This window comes from Plasmodium sp. gorilla clade G2 (genome assembly GCF_900097015.1).
Source record: "Plasmodium sp. gorilla clade G2 genome assembly, chromosome: 10".
NCBI lineage: Eukaryota > Apicomplexa > Aconoidasida > Haemosporida > Plasmodiidae > Plasmodium > Plasmodium adleri (nom. inval.).
The window spans coordinates 1,354,640-1,377,500 of record NC_041702.1 but is presented as its reverse complement, the minus strand read 5'-3'; the positions used below and the strand labels follow the sequence as shown (position 1 = coordinate 1,377,500).

General features: G+C 18.3%; 5 protein-coding genes across 5 annotated transcripts in view; 3 read left to right on the top strand and 2 right to left on the bottom strand.

Moving 5' to 3' along the window:
- Positions 1–3,075, top strand: part of PADL01_1036000 (conserved Plasmodium protein, unknown function) — a gene marked incomplete at both ends in the record, with an annotated part of 3,471 nt that extends 396 nt beyond the window's left edge. The window contains one exon of the mRNA XM_028682442.1: positions 1–3,075. This exon is cut by the window's left edge and continues 396 nt beyond it. Within this exon, the coding sequence (XP_028538720.1) occupies positions 1–3,075 (3,075 nt within the window).
- A 2,652-nt stretch (positions 3,076–5,727) lies between these two features.
- Positions 5,728–6,633, top strand: PADL01_1035900 (ADP/ATP transporter on adenylate translocase; the record flags this gene model as incomplete). The annotated part of the gene is made up of 1 exon (XM_028682441.1): positions 5,728–6,633. One exon carries the CDS (start codon positions 5,728–5,730, stop codon positions 6,631–6,633), a length of 906 nt encoding a protein of 301 aa, XP_028538719.1.
- A 1,110-nt stretch (positions 6,634–7,743) lies between these two features.
- On the bottom strand, positions 7,744–11,153 carry PADL01_1035800 (conserved Plasmodium protein, unknown function; the record flags this gene model as incomplete). The annotated part of the gene is made up of 12 exons (XM_028682440.1): positions 7,744–7,999; positions 8,152–8,429; positions 8,552–8,853; positions 9,103–9,318; positions 9,425–9,530; positions 9,627–9,692; positions 9,784–9,890; positions 9,965–10,101; positions 10,192–10,400; positions 10,495–10,596; positions 10,714–10,828; positions 10,918–11,153. The coding sequence occupies 12 exons, from the start codon at positions 11,151–11,153 to the stop codon at positions 7,744–7,746; spliced, it is 2,130 nt and encodes a 709-aa protein (XP_028538718.1).
- A 1,249-nt stretch (positions 11,154–12,402) lies between these two features.
- PADL01_1035700 (pyruvate kinase 2) lies at positions 12,403–14,634 on the top strand (the record flags this gene model as incomplete). The annotated part of the gene is made up of 1 exon (XM_028682439.1): positions 12,403–14,634. The coding sequence occupies one exon, from the start codon at positions 12,403–12,405 to the stop codon at positions 14,632–14,634; it is 2,232 nt and encodes a 743-aa protein (XP_028538717.1).
- A 495-nt stretch (positions 14,635–15,129) lies between these two features.
- Positions 15,130–22,212, bottom strand: PADL01_1035600 (DNA polymerase zeta catalytic subunit, putative; the record flags this gene model as incomplete). The annotated part of the gene is made up of 4 exons (XM_028682438.1): positions 15,130–21,473; positions 21,676–21,721; positions 21,830–21,928; positions 22,117–22,212. 4 exons carry the CDS (start codon positions 22,210–22,212, stop codon positions 15,130–15,132), a joined length of 6,585 nt encoding a protein of 2,194 aa, XP_028538716.1.
- Positions 22,213–22,861: the final 649 nt, after the last annotated feature.

Sequence of the window (22,861 nt, the reverse complement as noted above, 5' to 3'; positions counted from 1 at the left end):
GATTTTATTATTATAATCCATTTATTAAGTAAAAAACAATTTATGGAAAAAGATTTTTGGAGAAATATAACAAATTTAAATAATATAAATTTTATTTTCCATATGAACATAAAACAAATCATTCTTTTCCTTTATAGTATTGTAAATTCATTCAAATATATTCATCCACAATTTTTAAACATTTTTACTAATAATCTAAACTCCATTTTAGAGAATCAAAAGAAGAACTTATTAATATGTAGGAAAAACAATAAAATACAAATTCCAAAAAAAAAAATTCAAGCAGAAATACAAACAAAAAAACAAATAGATATAATAGAAAATAAAGTAAAGGCACATTCAAATAATATAAATAATGATTACAATGAATATAAGAAAGATGAATTGAATAATTTATTAAATAATAAAAATTTAAATAAACATGAGAATAAATTATATATTTATAATAATAAGATAAACGAGCTAAATCTTTTAGATATAACATTAATATGTTATTCATATTCTAAATTAAATGATTTAGAGAATTTAGAACACTTAAATGATTTAAAAAACAACATGTATAAACTTTTTGTTTATTTTTTATTTTTCTATAAAAATGATTTTAATCATTTAATATTGTTTTTATATAGCTATATCAAATTGAATGAATGTATAAAAAAAAGTATATTAATTAAATTGAAAAAAATGATATTATTTATAAATAAACAAGCCGACATAAACTTCATGCTTCCTTGTTTGTATTCTTTAAATTTTTGTTCTTTAAATATGTTAATGAATATATTACATAAAAGTCACTTTAAAGATGAACATTTTTTCGAACAAATTATATTATCAGTTGTTATCAATTTAAATGTAAGTCAACCGAAAAGGAAGAAAATAAAAAGTAATATATTAAATGGAAATTATGATAGTAGTGATAATATTAATATAGACAATCTAAACAATTCGCATGGCTATGAAATACAAATATTTAATAATACAGACATGTATAATATAGAAGATTATAAAAAGGAGGAAAAATATATATATAGCAATAATGAAATATATAATTACAACAACAATAATAATAATAATAATAATAATAATAATGGTAATAATTTTTATAATTATTGTAATATTCATTATTGTTCCTATAATTTCATCACATATTTCAAAATAATATCATCTCTTGTTAAACATTTTGTAAAAAATAAAAACAACTATTTTTATCCCCAGAATAACCAACTAGTACAGTTAAAAAAAAAAGATTTTTGTTTCCTACTATATAATGTAAATAAATTAAACATAAAAAATTATTATAATATATATGATTATTTAAAAAAAGAAGCATATAAACAAATACACACTTTAGATATTTATAACGCTTGTATTGTATTAAATTCACTTTTAAATCTAAATATACTTGACGAAAAAATATTTAATAAATTGTTTACACATTTAAAAATTCTTTTTGATAAAAATATGTATAAGGAAAAAGATATTATAGATATATTTGTATCATTAATTACATATGGTAAAATAAATCATAAGGTATCTAATGAAATAAATTCATTCTTAATAAATGTATATAACAAAATCGAATATAAAATGAAAAAATATAATTTCAAAAATCTGTTATTAATCTTCTGCTATTCTTCATATATTAATATACATTTTAATAATTCTACATTACAAGATTTATCTATAGATGTACTTAACAACTTTGAAAATATTGATATAAAATATATACTTATCTTTTTATATCTTTTAAAATATAAAAATTATCAAATGAATAATTTCTTTATAGATTCTTTAATACAAAAAGTTTTATATAAATTAAAAGGCGAAAAAAAATATTTAAACGTTTTATATACGTATTTATTTCAAATTATAACAGTTCATTCTTTTCAATCTTTATACAATGAAAAAATCACAAACATGTTAATACAGATGTTAATTAAGAATAAACAATTTTTTAATTTAAAAGAAAAAATTATAATATCTTTACATATATATGTAAATCCTATATTAATTTTAAATCAGTCATGTGTATCATTTTGTGAAGAAACCTTTCAAAACTTATTAGATTATTTGTATATAACAAAAACGAAAAAATATAAAATATATAATCAAATATATAATAAAATAAATACAAAAGGAAAAAATAATGACAATAAAACATATCATCACTATATAATAAAAACAAATCATTTCAAAAAATATATAAATGTATTAACAAATCATACAAAAAAAAATAAATATATGCATGATCAGAGATTTTATCAATTTTTTCATTTTTTTTTTAACAACATCAATGTACAAGATACACACACTATTTGTAACATAGATTTTAATATAGACCATATAAATATTAAAGACTTACACTTTTTTTTTTTATATTTATCACTAATAGATATTATAAAAGGAAAAACAATCTTAACACACACTAAAAAAATATTTCATATGTTATATAGAAATATTAAAAAATATTCACAGTTAAAAGAAAAAAAAAAAAAAAAAAATATATATATATATAATCAATTCTATTTATATTTATGTAAATATTTCCAATTAAATATACATTTTCAAAATATATATATTAAATTAAATAATGATTCCTTTAAATATTTTCTAAAAAAGAATAACAAAAAAATATTTGATCACAACAAAACTTTAACAACATATTTAAATTTAAATAATAAAATGAAAAAACATATACCAAATTTAAATGTTAATAATTATTCAAACAAAAGACAAAATGAACATAATAATAATAATAATATCATGTTAAGAAAGGAAAAAATAAATATATATAAGGAAGACATAAAAAAATATTTCCCACATTTTGAAGAAACACTTTTTAATACCATCAGCATATATTATGAAGACTTGTTTTTATATATGATTTCTCAAAAAAAAATAAACGAAGAAAATATTAAAAAAATCTTTTATCAATCTTCTATATATTACAATAAATATACCCATTCGTGTCCAAAACATGATAATGACAATATAATCATAAAAATGAAAAAAGACTTTTTTATTAATTTGTTTTATATACCATATGTTTTTATACCAATAAAACTAACCATATAAGGAAAAAAAAAAAAATTATAAATATGTGCACATATATATATATATATATATATATTTATTTATTTATTTATCTTATATATTTTATGTATAATCAACAATGTGATAAATTTATTAAAAATGATAATAGTTTGAACTTTTACAAAATATATCAATTTATATATATATATATATATATTTTTTTTTTTTTGGTATATCACCATATTATATTACTCTAATATAATATAAGGTTTTTAAAAAAATAGATGAGGTGATAATATAAAAAGTATGGTCCTTTTTTTTATTTTTATCTTTCAAATATATATTATATGAAATAGTAATATATTAGTAAAATATTATTTAAAGCGAACAAATAATTTCTAAATAACATTTAATATAGCATACAATAACAAATAGTAAATTAAATACATTATATATATAATATAATAAAATAATAGCAAAATATATTTATTCTATTTAAATATATATATATAAACAAAATATGAATAATTGATACATTCTTATAAAATATATTAAATCCATATATTATTATATTATATCTTATAATATTTTTTAATTTGTCAGTTATAAATATATTTTTAATTTCTTATATTATAAAAGAATAATCCTGGGTAATAAAATAACATTTATATAAACATAAGTCATAACACATATTTAAAAATAAATAAAAAATAATATTTTCAATTTTTACGTTTTTTTTCTTTTATTTATTTAAGGATTAAAAAAATAATTTATATATTTTTATATATCTTATAAAAATACCTTTTAGAATAATCATACAATTAAAAAAAATATATATTATATATAATAATATGCATACATAATATTATATTAACCGATATTTATATATAATATGTATTATATATACATATAAATATTGTATTTTTATTTATCCATATCTTATAAACAAATATGTTACTCTACATACATGAATATCTTTTAAATTTTTTTCGTATTCTATAATATATATATAATATATACATATATATATTATATAGATATGTATAAAAAGGAATAATAATAAAATGTATGTATATACATAATAAAAAAAAAATAATAATAAAAAGAATAATGATATAAATACTGAATATAAAAAGTAGATAGAAGAAAAAAATACCATAAAAATATCATATTAATTATAAGTGTAAAATAATAAAATAGGTACATAGTAAAACTATAAATCGACATTATAATATATATATATATAAATATATATATATATATATAAGGAATACATATATATTATTATTATTATATATATATATTTATCATTATTTGGGTTTCCTATTTTATAATAAAATATATATAAAATTATATTATAAATCTTATGTTTATATTATATTCTTATATATAATACATTTTATAATATATAACATAACAAAAAGATTATAATAAATAAAAAAAAAAAAAATTAAAAAATATACTGATTAATAAAATAATTTATAAATATGATTAAATGATTGATGATATTATGTTAAATTATTTGGTAAAAATAAATATATATATATAAAAAAATTGGAAAAAATAACAGAAATATATATATATATAATATATATATATATATATATATATATAATATTTAAAATATTAAAATTTCCATTTTAAAATACACCATCTTTTTATTTTATTTCATTTATTAATTCTTATTTTATATAATTATATATATTAATGTTTCCTTTTTTTTTATTTTTTTATATTTCATTTTCGCACTTGTGAAAAGCATAATGGCATAATGAAAGTTCTTTAAAAAAAATAAAAAAATTAACAAAAAATAAATAAATACACAAGTATTTATAGTATAAAAAATATAATACGCCTATATAAATTTAAATATATAAATGTATATATATATATATATATATATATATATATATATTAATATACTACATATGTATGTGTTCTTTTTTTTTTTTTTTTTTTTCCTAAGAACATGTATTTAAATATATACATATTTAATTATGATATAATATATATATCTATATATATATAATTGTGTATATTTTTAAATATATTCATATATATGATATAATTTTATTATATATAATAAATTATAGATTAGATATATTATTATATATTGCTAATATGGATTTCTTATTTTTTAGAAGCGATTATGAAAATAAACAAGGGAAAATCATAAAATAATAAAATAAAATAAATAAATAATAAAAAATAAATAAAATATAAATAAAGGAATAAAAATTCAAAAAAAAATATATTTACATATAAATAATGAAAACATATAATAAATAAAATAAAATAAAATATTATTATATAATATATATATAAAGTTTGTTTTAAAAGAAGTTATTATTTATTATTATACATGATACATATATATATATATCACATTTGTTAATATAATATTTAATTCTTTATAATAAAATTTTTTTTTTTTTTTTTTTTCTTTTTTTTCATATTTTCAGAAAATAAAAATATATTTATATAGAAAAATATATTTATATTTATAATATGTAGATATTATTATAACATATATATTATATATATATATGTGTAGATATTAATATAGCCTTTTAAAAGATATATAGATTGTATCTTTAATATATATATATATATATATTTATTTATTTATTTATTTATTCATATTTATATATTTATATTCATTTATCTTAATTTTTTTTATTTGTTCTTTTTATAATGAGTTCTGATATAAAAACCAATTTTGCAGCCGATTTTTTGATGGGCGGTGTATCAGCCGCAATATCAAAAACAGTGGTTGCCCCAATTGAAAGAGTAAAGATGTTAATTCAGACCCAAGATTCTATACCTGAGATAAAATCAGGACAAGTTGAAAGATATTCAGGTTTAATAAATTGTTTCAAAAGAGTTTCTAAAGAACAAGGTGTGTTATCCTTATGGAGAGGAAATGTAGCTAATGTTATTAGATATTTTCCAACTCAAGCTTTTAATTTTGCTTTTAAGGATTACTTTAAAAATATATTTCCTAGATATGATCAAAATAAAGATTTCTCAAAATTCTTTTGTGTTAATATTTTATCTGGTGCAACAGCTGGTGCTATTTCTTTATTAATTGTATATCCTTTAGATTTTGCTAGAACCAGATTAGCATCAGATATAGGAAAAGGAAAAGATAGACAATTTACTGGACTTTTTGATTGCTTAACAAAAATTTATAAACAAACTGGATTACTTTCCTTATATAGTGGTTTTGGTGTTTCAGTTACTGGTATTATTGTATATAGAGGTTCTTATTTTGGTCTATATGATAGTGCTAAAGCACTTTTATTTACAAATGATAAAAATACAAATATTGTATTGAAATGGGCTGTTGCTCAATCAGTTACCATTTTAGCTGGTCTCATATCTTATCCATTCGATACTGTCAGAAGACGTATGATGATGATGTCTGGTAGAAAAGGTAAAGAAGAATTACAATATAAAAGTACTATTGATTGTTGGGTTAAAATACTAAGAAATGAAGGAATTAAAGGATTTTTCAAAGGAGCTTGGGCTAATGTAATCAGAGGAGCTGGTGGTGCCTTGGTTCTTGTCTTTTATGATGAATTACAAAAATTAATTTAATTTAATCTATTTTTCAAAAAAATTAAAAAAAATAAAATAAAATAACAATAATAATAAGAAGAATAAGAATAACATACATTAATATATATATATATATATATATATATATTATTTATTTTTTTCAAAAATATTAAAAAATACAGATATAATTTGTTCTAATGAACATATATGAAGGAATTCCTTTTTTTTTTTTTTTTTTTTTTTTTTTTTAACGTTTTTATTTTATCTTTTCTCATTTATTTAGAAAAGGAAATATTTTATTTCTAATAAATACATATTTGTGTTAAATTAATTATAATTTTTAACTTAATAAAAAAAAAGAATATGTTGTATTTAATTTTTTATTTTTATTTAATATATAAAATAATAATATTCGAATATATTACATATTTAATTACATAGATATCTGTTAAAACACATAATTTATACAAAAGCACACATATACATACATACATATATATATATATATATATATATATATATATATATATGTATAATTATTCATTTATTTAATTTCATTTCGTAAATTTTTCATTTTATCTTTACAAATATGTTATATATATATATTCATATAGACAAGTTATTTTATTTTATTTTATTATACGTTTCATTCCTATATACATGTCAACAGTTTCGTGTCATTAAATTAATAATTCACAATTGTTACCAAATTTATTCATGTACACATATATATTTACATTTGTTTTTTTTATATATATATTATATACTTGCTTCTTTATTTATTATTTATTTTATTTTTTTATTCGTTATAAAAAAAAATCAAGTGAATATAATGAAATATAAAGAATTGTCCAAAACAGGAATGTTCAAAAATATATATACATATTATATATATATAGATTAGATCAAAGAAATTAAATATTTTATATAACATTTTATTCTAATTTATTTAAGAATATATAAACAACCATATATATATAAAAATGTAATAACTTCCTTATATGGTGATAAATTTACTTCATATGTTCAATCACTAATAATTTTTTTCTTTCTTGTTAAAATAAACATTTGTAAATATGTATAAATCTTATTTTTTATTACAAAAAATAAATGTTATCTATTTTTTTATTTTTTTTTCATTTGTATTATTTATAAGTTCATTGTTGCATTCAAATAAGAAGAAAAATAATTCATCAGTTTTTGAAAAGGTATAGTATCACTATGATTAGTATTAAATATATTGTGTAGGATATTTTTATCAAATTGAGTTAACTTGTTTTTAGTAGAAGAAACAAATTTATCATATAAAAATAAACCTAAAACAACGTGCTCAATTAAACATTCTTTCTTCCCAAGTAATATTGATACGCTAATGCATAATAATTCGGAAATACCTATATGATACCTAATTACAAAAAGATAAAATGTTAATATATATATGTATATATATATTTGTGTTGTCCTTTATTTTACATATGACGTAATAATCCTTTTTTTTTTTTTTTTTTTTTTTTTTTATTTAGAAAAATTATTCTTATGTCTTTTATGAAATCTTACAAAGTTAATGTTGATAAGTCAGATGCCAAATTAAAATACTTCTGAATAATAGATTTTGTTATATCACTTAATTCATTAAATTCGAAAGTATATATATTGTTCTTTTTTAAATAAGAGTATTTATTATTTAAATCAAAATAATAATCAGCATTTATTTCTTTATCCACATCGGTCGTTTCTAATATTTGATTAATTATTTCCTCATCGTTTTCAAATCCAAGTTCAAATAAAAAGTCAAAACGTGCTAACAAATTATCTTTGATATATGTGTTAAATTCCTACGCATATGTTAATATATTTTATGTGTATTCAAATAAATAATGAATTTTTAAATATATATATATATATATATATATATATATATATATTCAAATATTCATTTATATTTATTATTTCTCACGTGCTCATTTCTTATATACGATTTAATGGCATAAACCCAGAATGTCGTTGTTATAGGAAAAAGCTTCTTCTTATTTTTGTATAAACCATTTTTCATTAGTTCTACAAGTATATTAATTTGAGAATTATTCAAGTTATTTATATTTATAACTAGGATATCATATTTCTGTGTAAATAATATATTAAAGGAATCAGTTTTTACATTAAGTAATTTTATATTACAAAAGTAATTACAGTATTTAACAATATCTATTATTATTATTTCATCTAGACATATAAAAAAGCAATGTGGCGCTCGTATTCCTACAGTGAGAGAATTCAAAGATTAATATACACGATATCTTAAAACCACCATAAAATATGCATATATGAATATATATATATATATATATATATATATATATTTATTTATTTACATAATATGCATTTTATTTATGTATTTTTTTTTTTTTTTTTTTTTTTTTTTTAAGGTTCCCATTCTTCCACATTGAAATTACATAATTATTATGTTTAATTTTATATTTTATTTATTCTTATTATTTTTTTTTTTACTAGCTAAATTGTTTTCCCTTGTTGGGCGTCTAATCCATTTGTTACTATTTACCTTGTTGTATATATCATATGTAAGTGTATCAAGTGTTAAGTATTTTAAAAAATTATTACTTATACTAATTAAAATTAAAGCTAACTTTGTTATTTTACAAATGTTATTTAGACAGGTGTTATTTTTAGGGAGCTTCAATATATCAATTATTATTTTGTTCATATCTAAAATGTATATATATATATATATATATATTGAACATGTTTAAATGTAAATATAAATAATATATAATATTTTATTTATTCATATTATATGAATATTTTAAAATACCATTCAAATTTTGTGCCTGTAACAAATAATTAAAACTTTCAGTAGATAATAAAGTATTCACATTTTCAGAAACAGATATAATATTATCTTCAATTTTTTTTAAATTCTAAAAAAAAAAAAAAAAAAATTCATAAACATTATAGATGTACAAATATTTACAATATATATACACAATTAAATTTTATTTTTATTTTTTAATAACATTTTTGTTATAATTTAGGAGCCACAAATTTCCAACACGTGCTCCCTTAACAAAACTTTTCGTAATCTTAAATGAAAAAATAATATAAGATAAATAGTAAAAGTAAAAATTATATAAATGTAAAATAAACTTAGATTAATAATATTCCTTCACATACATTATTAGGAATAGATACAACTATTAAATTATATTTAGACCCGATTTCAAAGGATTCATTTCTTTCTGGTATATCTTGAAATAACACCTCAAAGTTTGTATATTCATCTTAATAAAATATAAACATATATACATACATATATATATGTATATGTATATACATATAATATTTCATTATTCACCTATATTATTATATTCATCAATTGCCTTAGTAAAGGAAAACTTTAATATATAAAAATTTTTAAATTCTCTCTTATTTGTTATTTCTTCATATTCTTTTGTAAAACATAATTTACATATTTCTTTATAATTCTTTTTACTATAAGAAATAGCAATGTATATAAAAAAAATTTATCCATATGATATAGTATATATGAAATGTCAAATATATATATATATATTTCATCACTCGTTTAAGTGTCCTAAGTTGTTAATTTGTACAAGCACATTCTGATAGGGCAAATATATGTTTGAACATTCACATATTCTCATATAAAAACTTTTATATAAAAAACTTTTTTTATCTTTATATATTAATGTTGCGTTAATTAATTCAAAAATGTTATAAAAATTGTTTTCTAATTTATGAGATTTTGCTAAATTTAAAATACAATCTGTCTATAAAAAAAAAAAAAAAAAAGAAAGAAAGAAATTACATAAAATAAATCTTAAATATTTATTTATAATTTTACATATATATAATAAAATATACTTTTATGGGTGTATTCAAGGGAATAAGGATAATTATAAAAAACTTGTTCTTAATTATTATTTCTAAATAAGCAGAAAAATGTTCACATCTTTGTTCATTTGCCTAAATATAATTAAAAAATATTAATAAGTATATATAATATGGTACACACACATATATATATATATATATATATATATATATATATGTATATTTCGAAACATTTTACATTTTATTTACTTTGTAATTTTTAAAAAATTCAGTCAATAAATTATAGCAAGTTTCATTAAAATAATTTGTAAATTGTATAAAATCTTTGGTCATATATTGCCCTAAAATATTCAAAGAATCAATTCTAAGGAAAAATATAAAAAGAATAATAATTATTAAATATATATATATATATTATTCCTTTATCTATTATATATATTTATTTAAACTGACAATTTTATAAGATCCATATATATGAAGATCTCAAAAAAATATATGTTTTTTTCAAAATTTTCATAAATCTTCTTCAAAATTGCTTTAAAATATTCTTTCAATATAACATTTTTTAATATCTTCTTAATTGTATAGTAAGTATTGGTATCTTTCTTTTGTCTTTCGTTTTTTCCAGGCGAAGAACAATATTTCCTTTTCGTGTTTCTAAATTTTTTCTTATATTTATTGAAGAACATTATGATTCATAAATGAAATGTGTTTTAAGCAGTATTTTTAAAAAACCAAAATGTTGTAGAATATATAAATACATAAAATATTATTATTATATATATAAGAAGAAATAATATATATATATGAATTCATTTTATTATATATACCCACATATCGCAAGTTGACCTTTAATTTATTTAATTTATCAAAATTTAACTTTAAATATGACAGAACATTTTTTTTTTGTATTTCATAAATAAAAAAACAATATATATATTTGTTATTTTACAAAAAAAAAGAGTTTTAAAACACACACTAACAGATGTATATACTTTAATATATATATTTGAACATGGTAACATTTTCCCTTTTTTTTTTTTTTTTTTTTTTTCCTTATTATTTGAACAAATCTACAACGAACTTATATCATTTTAATTACTATAAAAAGCATATATTATAATATACTTTTAAAATCATATAATAATAATAATAAATATATAGAATGGTATTAAATATATTCATAGAATATGTTTTATCAATAAGGATATTTAATCCATGAATATATTATTTGTTCGAATAAGGAAGAATTATATTATTAGAAAAAAATAAAATATATGGATTTCATTTTTTTTTAATTCAAAAATTTTAAAATATATAAAAGGAAATTCATATATATATATATTTATCCTTTCAATTTAAAGAAAAAATTATTTTAAAAATTTTTATATCAATATGATGAATAATAAAAAAAAAAAAAAAAAAAAAATTATATATATTTACATATATATAGTGTATAGTGATATGGGCTCTATATAGAAATATATATAGGGGTAAAAAAAAGTTAATAAATAAATAATAAATACACATATATATATTAATATATTTTTACAAACATTTTAATATTAGCGAAAAAATTATGGTAGGAAAAATATAAAATAAATGAAAAATAAGAAAAATTATAAACTAATATATAGGCAAAAGAAAATGATTAAGGGATGATGTAGCAGAAAATATATAATATATGTTAAAAAAAGATTATTAAATTGTACTATTATAAATAAATAAATATAAATATATATACATATACATATAATTATATATTGATTTATTTATTTATTATTATTTTCCCTTGTTTCATTTTTTCCTTGACTTGTTCATGTTACGAAAAAATAATATAATATCAAATAAAAAAACAGTAAAATTGCTCATATAATATATATATATATATATATATATATATATATACATTTACACTTATTGATATTATAACATAAAATGAATTTAATTCATATATTCTTATTTATCATAGTAATAATATGTTATGTTAATTGTATAAAAAAGAATAACAAAAATATTGCTTATGATAAATTCTATAAGCAAGGAAGTAATACAATTGTAGGTTCTGGAAATGGATCAGGGGATTTATTATTTTTGAACAATATAAATATAAATAAAAACATAGAAAGAAAAAAGAATATTCTAGCACATAGTGAAATAGGGACTGTAAGAAATATAGATGATATAAATCTACTTAATCCTAATAAGAAAAATCAAATATCTTTTACAAAATGTAAACAGATTGCTACTGTAGGTCCTGCATCGGAAAATTTTGAACAGCTAGAAAAATTATACCTAAATGGTATAGATGTTTTTAGATTAAATTTTTCACATGGTCTTAAAAGTATTAAGAAATATATTATAAATTCAATTCGTATTTTAGAAAATAAATATGATACAACTATTGGAATATTGGGTGATATTCAAGGACCTAAAATTCGAATAGGAGAATTTGAAAAAAATGAAATAAATGAAAAAGATAATAATACTTTTGTTGAATTAAAAGAAGGTGATTTATTTTCTTTTGATTTAATGAATACATTAGGTAATCAAAAAAGGGTACAATTAAATTATCCAGAATTAATAAAGAATGCAAAAGCTGGACAAATAATATTATTAGATGATGGAAATTTAAAAATGAAAATTGTTGAAAATAATTATGATACTAATAATATACAGAATTCTTATATAAAAGTACAAGTTTTAACTGGTGGTAAATTATATAGTAAAAAAGGTTTTTGTATTCCAAATATGATTATGCCTATAGATGTTTTAAGTGAAAAAGATATAAAAGATATTTTATTTTGTATCAATGAAGAAGTAGACTTTTTAGGATATTCATTTGTTCAAACTGAATATGATTTAATTTTTTTAAGAAATATTATTAATGATTATTATCAAAGTGATTTTTATAATAATATTAAAAGAAAAGATAGAATCAATTTTGATCAGAATAATTTACAAATGAAAACATTTGATGATGAAAATGATTTCTATATTAAAGAAGTAAATGATTATTATAATAATTATTATTTAAAAAATGTACAAAAATATAAACAAATTTATGATGTATATAAAAACCAAGATCTATATATTAATGATAACATACAAAATCAATATAATAAAAATATTGTTACCAATATTATGGATGATAAAAATATTATTGATGATCAACAAGATATGCATAATGATAATATAGATAATACTATGAAAAATTATTCTAATTTATATAATATTAATAAAGATCACAATAAAATAGCTATCATTTCAAAAATAGAAAAACCTTCAGCAATTAAAAATATTGAAAATATTATTAAATTATCAGATGGTATTATGATAGCAAGAGGTGATCTAGGAATCGAAACGAACTTATCCAATTTACCTATTTTACAAAAAAAACTTATAAATTTATGTAGAATTAAATATAATAAACCAGTAATTGTAGCAACACAAATGATGGAAAGTATGAGATTTCTTCCATCTCCTACAAGAGCAGAAGTTACAGATGTAGCTACAGCATTATATGACGGATCTGATTGTGTTATGTTATCTGCAGAAACAGCTACAGGACAATATCCAGTACTAACCGTGTCTACACAAAATAAAATTATTAAAGATGTTGAAAATGATTATTATTATTATGAATACACACAAAGGAAAAATGATAAATTAAAAATGTTGGATCATAAAAATAATTGTTGTCATCAAAATAATAATATTCAACAAATTAATAAATATAATAATGAATTTATTCAAAATAATAAATGTGATCATACAAATCAAAATGATATATCCTATTTTGATAAACTCATTTTTAGTATTAGAGATATAAGTAATAATATTAATTTAAAATCAATCATTCTATTCTCAAATGAATTTAATAAAATTCAAAAATTAAGTAATTTAAGAACAAAAGCACCAATCATAGTTATTACAGAAAATAAATATTTAGCTAGGAAATTACAATTAACATGGGGTATATATCCACACCTTTCCAAAAAACAAAATTTATTTAACCATGATTTATTTTCATTAATTAATTATGGATGTGACGTATCCAAAAAAGAAGGATTTGTAAATTCACCTGATGAATATTCTCTTGTCACCTTTTCAAAAAATATAAATTCGGCAAATTTACTATATTTATGTCAACCCTGTCTAACAAATTAAAAATGGGTATAAAATGGAAAAAAAAAAAAAAAAAAAAAAAAAAAAAAAAATAAAAAAAAAAACAAAAAAATAATAAAAAAAAAAAAATAATAAAAAAAAAACGTGAATAAGGATATAATATATATGAATATATATATATATATATATTTATGTCCTTCATATTACACATATTTATGTGTCTTATCAATATCGTTTATTTATTTATTTTTTTTTTTTAAATTAAAAAAAAATACAATTTTATTAGTCAATCATTGTTATTATTAATTTTATTATTTTTTTTTTTAATTCTATATATAATTAATAAATTAAAACTTTACTTTTTTTTTTTTAATTTAATATATAAAAATTTATCACACCAAAAAAAAAAAAAAAATAAAATAAATATATAAAACAAAATATATTGAACAAAAAAACAAAATAATGATGTTTATATAGATTAATACAACTAAAAATTACATACATATATATTTCCTCATAATTAATAATTCTATATTATTATGTAAGTCTGTTTATTGAATCTTTATTTTTTAAAATATTATCTTGTAAATTAATCCTTTTAAAAAATATATTACAATGCACAGAATAATGACATGCTAACGCTTCCATTTCAGAATTTGCACACATTAAGCATATTTTATTTAATTTTTTTAGCATATCCTGAGATTTATTAATTTCTACATAACTATTCATTATTTTATTTGTAACTTTTAATTCTTCATTTTCTCCTTGTTCTTCTAACCTTATTATAATTTTTGATTTGTTATTCATATCTTTATAATTTTCTATTGTTCCATTCACATTATGTAAAAAGTTTAAGCTTTTTGTATTCCCATTGTGTTCTTTATTATTTGTTTTGTCTTCATTTAAAATATTCACCATTCTGATACTTTTATTTGTTACATCATTATTTCTTAACAGTTTATTATCCATATTTTTATAATACTTTGAAAACATTTCTAATTTTGCCTTATTCCAATTAAATTTTCTTTTTGTTCTGTAAAAAATTTCATCTAAATTGATAGAACAAAAAGGCAATAAATCTAACATTCTTTTAAGTGGTGGAATAATTAAATTTTGTATATAATAATCATAATTTATTTCTTTTATTTTTTTCTTTTTATTTTTCATTTTCTTTTTTAAATTAATAGGTAATATTTTATTTTTTAATTCATTTATTTCCATCATACCATCAACATATAACTGCTTTTCATCATATTCACAATATTCACTCATATCCGAATTTTTACAGTTTTCGCTTTTTTCTTCATTTTCACTCATATCACAATATTCGCTTTTTTCCGAGCTCGGAAAAGTTTCAATATTATCATTATGATCATTACTATCATTATTATTCTCACTACTATCATTATTATTCTCACTACTATCATTATTATTATCATTACCATTATTATTATTATTATTATTATTATTATTATTGTCTTCAAATATATCTACCTGTTCTGTAGAACCACACTCAAACTTAAAGGACTTATAAATTCCTCTAATAAAATGCGGATGAGAAACAGAACTATAAAGTTTATCATCTTTCAACTTCTTAGTAAATATGTAAGGCACCTTTTCTTTATATGTAATAATTGAATTAGGAAAATCTCGCATCATTTTCCTTGCTACAATTGCTTGAGGTGGTAGTGATACTTTTCGCTTAATGCCCTGCATTTCTCCTTTGTATGAACCTAATTTCACTTTTCTATATATAATAAAATTATCACAAGAAATTTGATTATCATAAATTTTATTAAAATATTCACTTAACGTTTTTCTTATATGAGATAATAAATGAGAATAAAATAATTTAGTATTAAAAACATAATCCACTTTATTATATGTTGGATTATAAAAAAAAAACATAGCTTGTTTTATATTACAATAACATCTTATTTTATCACATTTTACATTTTCATTTATGTTCTTAACACATAAACAACTTTTGAAAACATTCGAAGGATTCATAAAACAACATTTATTATTTTTTTGGTTTTCTATTTTTTGAAAATTTATTTGTATTATTTTTTCAATTTCTTTTTTTAATGTACCTTCATCAAATAGATTAAATAAATATATTAAAAAAGAATATTTTTCCCTATATAAAAAGTTTAAAGTTTTTAGTAATAAATTCTCGTTATCATAATACTCTAACCAATTCATAACTTCCTTATAAAGTTTCACCTTGTCAAAAGAAGGAACTTCTTGATATAATTTCAACGATATATTTGATACATCATTCATTTTATTACCATAATGATTGTTACGATGACAATCATATTTATTATTATTTTTAATATTATTATTATTGTTATTATTTATATTATCTATATCTTCGTTTTGATTAACGTATCTTCTAGCTTTGCATATGTTTAATACAATTTTTAATAAGCTGAATAAAAAACATGGATCCGTTTTATGAACATTTAATTCTTTACAAGAACATATCATATTAGAAAAAAAGTTCTTACATAAATAACAACAACAACAACAATAAGAAAAATAACAATTGTTTTTAAAATAAAAAAGGATAAAATATATTTGTATTAATATATTTTTTACTAATATACATTGATCAGATCTTATACTTTCTACACCCTTTAAATCTAAAATAGGATTATCTTGATTTTCACTTTTAAATGAAAAACCAAAATATCGTTTTTTGGTTAAAAGAAGAGAAGGACAATATATCTTTTCAAAATTTAAATACATTGGTAATGGTAATATATTATTTATACTATTTAATATTTCATAAGCAAGTTTAAAAGAACTTTGTATATCATCTGTAGTTTCATTTAATAAAAATAATGAATCTGTATCTCCATATAATATTTTAACAAACTTATAATTTTCTTTTATATATTCTATTATAAATAATAAAAAATTACGACCTATACTTATAATACTTTCAGAAATATCTACACATGGCATCCTACCAGAAAAATTTGCACCAATATATCCTGTAGCAACATTTAATATTAATTTTAATTTTCCCATTCTTTCATTTAATTTTTTACTAACCCTTTCTTCATACATACCCATGCATCGTTTTAACATAATTCTTGTTTTTAAAATGTCTTCAAGAAAAAGAGGACATATTCCTTTCCTTTTGTGTTTCTTTACATATATTGTATTATTACTAGTTATAATTAAATCCTCACTTTTAAGATTTTTAATTCTACTTGAAACAGTAGGAACTTTTTTCATTACTCCCAGTTTTATAAATTCAAAATTGGTTTCCATGGATTTATCTTCATTGCTATAAAATTTGTTCTTATTTATATTCCCACATATTGATTGCTCATTTATTTTATTTATATAATTTTTATTTCCCAATTCTAATTTATTATTCATATCAAGTTTATATTTTATTTCATCATGATTTTCAGTAGTCATATTCCCATTAAATCTATTCTCATCTAATTCTTTTCCATTACTACGAATAATATCAGATTCAATCATTGGATCTTCAGATGATCTACATTCATTTATATTTTCATCCAACAGGTCGATTAGATATTTTTCATCCCCAGAGATATTCATCATTTCTTTATATTCGTCAGATGGTAAAACGTTTTTATTACTACATGATAATTCATTCTTATAATTTATATAACTCTTATCATTCATATCATTCTTATCATTCTTATCATTCACATCAGTTCCACTTTTCTGCATTGACAAATCCTCAGTATCTTCATTGTTCTTTTCATTATTTTCTTTTTCATCCATTTGACTCAATTTCCTCTTTAGGGTTATGGTTCCTAAGCATGTTGAATAACAAATATTGAAAGCAATTAAAATAGAAGGATATAATGACTGGAAATCAAAAACTAATAATGGAAAAAAATTGATTGAACTTTTGGGTTGCAATATTAAAGGAGTATGTAAAATAGGTCTTTGATCAAATATTTCTTTATTTGAAGGAGAATATAAAACATAGTTATATTTAATACACATCTTGAGAAGAAAAGATTCTATAATATATTGAGATCCTCTATTTATTAAAGATAATAAATCAACATGAATATATTTACAGAAACTCATCTTTCTTTTTAAAAAGCATATTTTATCATATATTAATAGTATAAAATATACTTTTCTTAAATAATGTTTTATTGTTATATGTCTATATGGAAAATAAATATCTTCCTCATACATATCCTTCCACATTTCATTATTTAAATTATCTTTATTCATACTTGTTGAAGATTCATTAGTTTTTATTTTCCTTTTTTTCTTATAATTATACCAATAATATAAGGTATATTTGTTAATAGATGGAATATTTATATTTAAATAATGTTTACATAAATTTTCAAATGAAGTATTATAAGTATTTGATAATTTATATAAACTTTCAATTATGATACCTTTTATATTTCTACTATATGCATTATGTAAATCTAAAAACTTTTTCTGATCATTCAGTTTACAAATCATCTTATAAAAATTACCTATATCTAAAGCTAAACATCTTTGGTTTATATAATTTATATTATATTTATCATTTTCATAGGAAACAATACTAAGCGGAGAATAAAACAATATTTTATTAATCAATCTTTGAATTAGTTCTCTTTCATTTTCTACAATACATATATTAACTTTATTATAATTTATATTAAAATCAAAAAAAGGTTTCTTCTCTTTTTTTATATTATTATTTGTTATTTCTTTTATTCTGTTATTCTTATGATAACCATTTTTCCGACAACATGATTCTTTATTTCTTCCACATGAATCATCGTTGTTTTTATTAATCACATTATTATCATTTCTTAGATTATCCTTATTTTTTTCTATACATTCACAATTATTTTTACAAATATTCATGTCTTCCATATGATTTATATCTCTACACAATTTTAATTTTTCTTCATTTAATTGTTCTTCATTTAATTGTTCTTCATTTAATTGTTCTTCATTTAATTGTTCTTCATTTAATTGTTCTTCATTTAATTGTTCTTCATTTAATTGTTCTTTATTTAATTCATTTTCATTAAAAAGATATGAAATATTAGGAAAAGGTTTCGTTGCTATAATTCCCATGCAATTATTATAATCCTCATATAAATTCATAAGTCTTTCTTCTCTCACTATATAAAAAATGGCCTTTATTTTGTCTTGGTTATAATCTGAAGAATAACAATTTTCATCTTTTATTTCGGTTAATATTTCTAAAAAAAATATATTTCCATATTTTATATTTATTTTTTTCTTCATATTATTTGATTTAATCTGTTCATATTGCTTTCTTATATTATCCTTATTTTCCATATGATTTTCTTTTTCTATATATTCAAAATTTGATGTATCTTCTTTATTTTCATCTTCTATATGTTCATGTATTTTGTTATAAACATTTCCCTTCATTTTTTCTTTCACAATATTGTTATCGCTTCCACTTATATGATCAACTAAATTATTAACAACGGCATAACATTTGCTTATTCTTGGTGGTTCCTTCTTAAAAGAATAACGAACTACTTCTTTTCTCTTTTTATTAATTTCAAATGAAGCTATACATCCTTTCTCATTAACGTACTCAATAAAACATTCTCTTTCATCCTCTTTTGCCTTTTCCTTTTCCTTTTCCTTTTCTCTTTGCTCTTCTATTTCCTTTTCCTTTTCTCTTTCTTCCTCTTTCTCCTTTTCCTTTTCATCTTTCTTTTCCTTTTCTCTTTTCTCTTCTATTTCCTTTTCTTCTTCTTTATTTTGTATGAAAAAATCAGGTGATATTTCCATATGATCCTTTTTTTTATCACCAATCATATTTGATAACATATTATTTTCTCCTTCATTATGTGCCATATTTTTACAATTATTTATATTATCATTATTTCTTATTTGTTTTATATTCACTTCTATATTACTTATACCAGAATTAAAATTATAGTCTTTTTTTAGTTTCATATCATCATTAATTATGTCATTATATTTTTGAATCTTTTCAATATTATCATATTCTAATATTTTCTCACAGTTTACTTTTTCCTTTTCACTTTGCCTTTTCCTCATAAATTCTAAAAATCCTTGGAACATTTTTTTTGTTCTCTCAGTTAGTACATCAAACGTGTCAAAACATAAATCATTTTCATAACTGCTAAAATAAAAAAGTTCCTTCTTTAAATTAATGTCCATATATTTACATCTTTTTTTTTCTTTCATCCACATTTTTGCAAAAGAATCTAAATGATTAATAGGAAGATCAAAATTGAATTCTTTCTTCCATTTTATTTTATTCTTTTCAAATTCATATGTATATATTTTTTCATTTAAAATATGTTGATGTTTTATATCACACTCAATATCATATGACGTTTCTCTTTTTAATGACGAAAAATTAACATTAATTGTTTTTACTGTAAAAACTAAAGGAGCGTCTACCTCTAAATATTTATTTCTTTTAAAGTTATCTAAATTACATTTTTTCCCCCCTAAATACCAACGCTCTTCCTTTTCAATACATTCGAAATTTATTTCATTCACAAATTCTTTTCTAAAATATATGTTTTTATCAATATATATTTCAGAACATCCATATATATTTTTCATACATAAAAAATGTAACATATAATTTATATGAACTTCATATAAATCCCATATACGTTTCTTAAATAATTTCTTTTTTAACAAACTTGCAAAATAATTAATTGTATTTGGATATAAGAAAGATATTTTCAAAAAATCATCACACTCTTCATTATACCCATAAATCGCTTTCCTTTTAACTCTTTCTATATTATAAATACATACATTGCTACTTTGATCTTTTTTCGTTTTTCCATATTCTTCCTCTAAAAATTCGCATAATTCTATTTCTAGCTTATCATCTGAAATGGGAAAAGGGAAAAAAAAAAAATAAAATAATAATAAAGAATAAACACACATTAAGATACATATACTTGAACGATAAATTTATATATAACTATAAAAATATCCAACTACCTATGGAATATCATAATGGTAAATATACATACATATATACATATACATATATATATTTATATATTTTATATTATTCATTTGGTTTACTATTCTTTTCCTCAGGTGGTATTAGTAAATAAAAGAAAGGGTAGAACTACACAAATAACAAAAAAATAAAATAAATAATAAATAAATAAAATTAATTATAAGAGTGTATATTTTTAATAATATTCTCTTTTATTAATTCTTATATTTTACTTACGTCGTGTATATACAAGCACACACGTTGGCCTAAAAGACTTAGACCTAATATTTGAATAATACAAACATAGGGTATCTCTTTACCACTAATTTTACATTTCTATAAAGGAAATAGGAATGAAAAAAATAAAGATGTGTAAAAATGGGAAAAAAAAAAAAATAGCATTATAGTATGTTAATATAAATTATATATATATATATATATATATATATATATATGTATATATAAATACTAATGGTGTTCACTTATATATAATCACTATTATTTTTTATGAATTCAATTCATACCAAAGAATCAAAAGGTAAGATAGGTTTTTTATAAATATAATAAAAAAATAAAAATTTGCAAATAAAAAAAGCTTTTGGTTTTTCAGCTAAATTCATAATACTGTTATTACAAATTTGCTATATAATTTAAAGATATATAAATCATAATATTTTATTTTCTCTTTTTTATTTTTATAAAATTTTAAATATATATTAAAAAAATTTACAAGTACAAATAAATTTAATATATATATATATATATATATATATATGTGTTTTTTTTTTTTTTTTTTTTTTTTTTTTTTATTAATTTATTTAATTCTTATTTTTATAATATAGGTATATTTTTTTCAAAATATAAATAATAATAAAAGTAGCAAACTGTCCATAATTTTCTTAAACCATATATCAGTTAAAAAATAATAAGAATATTGAATTGTATATTTATATCTTTTAAAAAATTCTTAAAAATATTCATTTATTTTTTATTTGGAAAATGAGAAAAAAGTGATATAAATAAAATATATATAAAATATATGTGATCATCTCGGAATGTTTTATTTATATTTTATGTGTATGTTATATATATATATATATATATATATACACGAATGGAAAATCATATAATTTATATTATATATGAAAATTTTCACATAATATTTAATATATATGAAGAAATTAAAAAACATCCATTTTAGTATTAAAGAAATTATCGAAAATTAATTATCTATTAATTTTTTTTTTTTATTTTTTTCTAACATCCTTA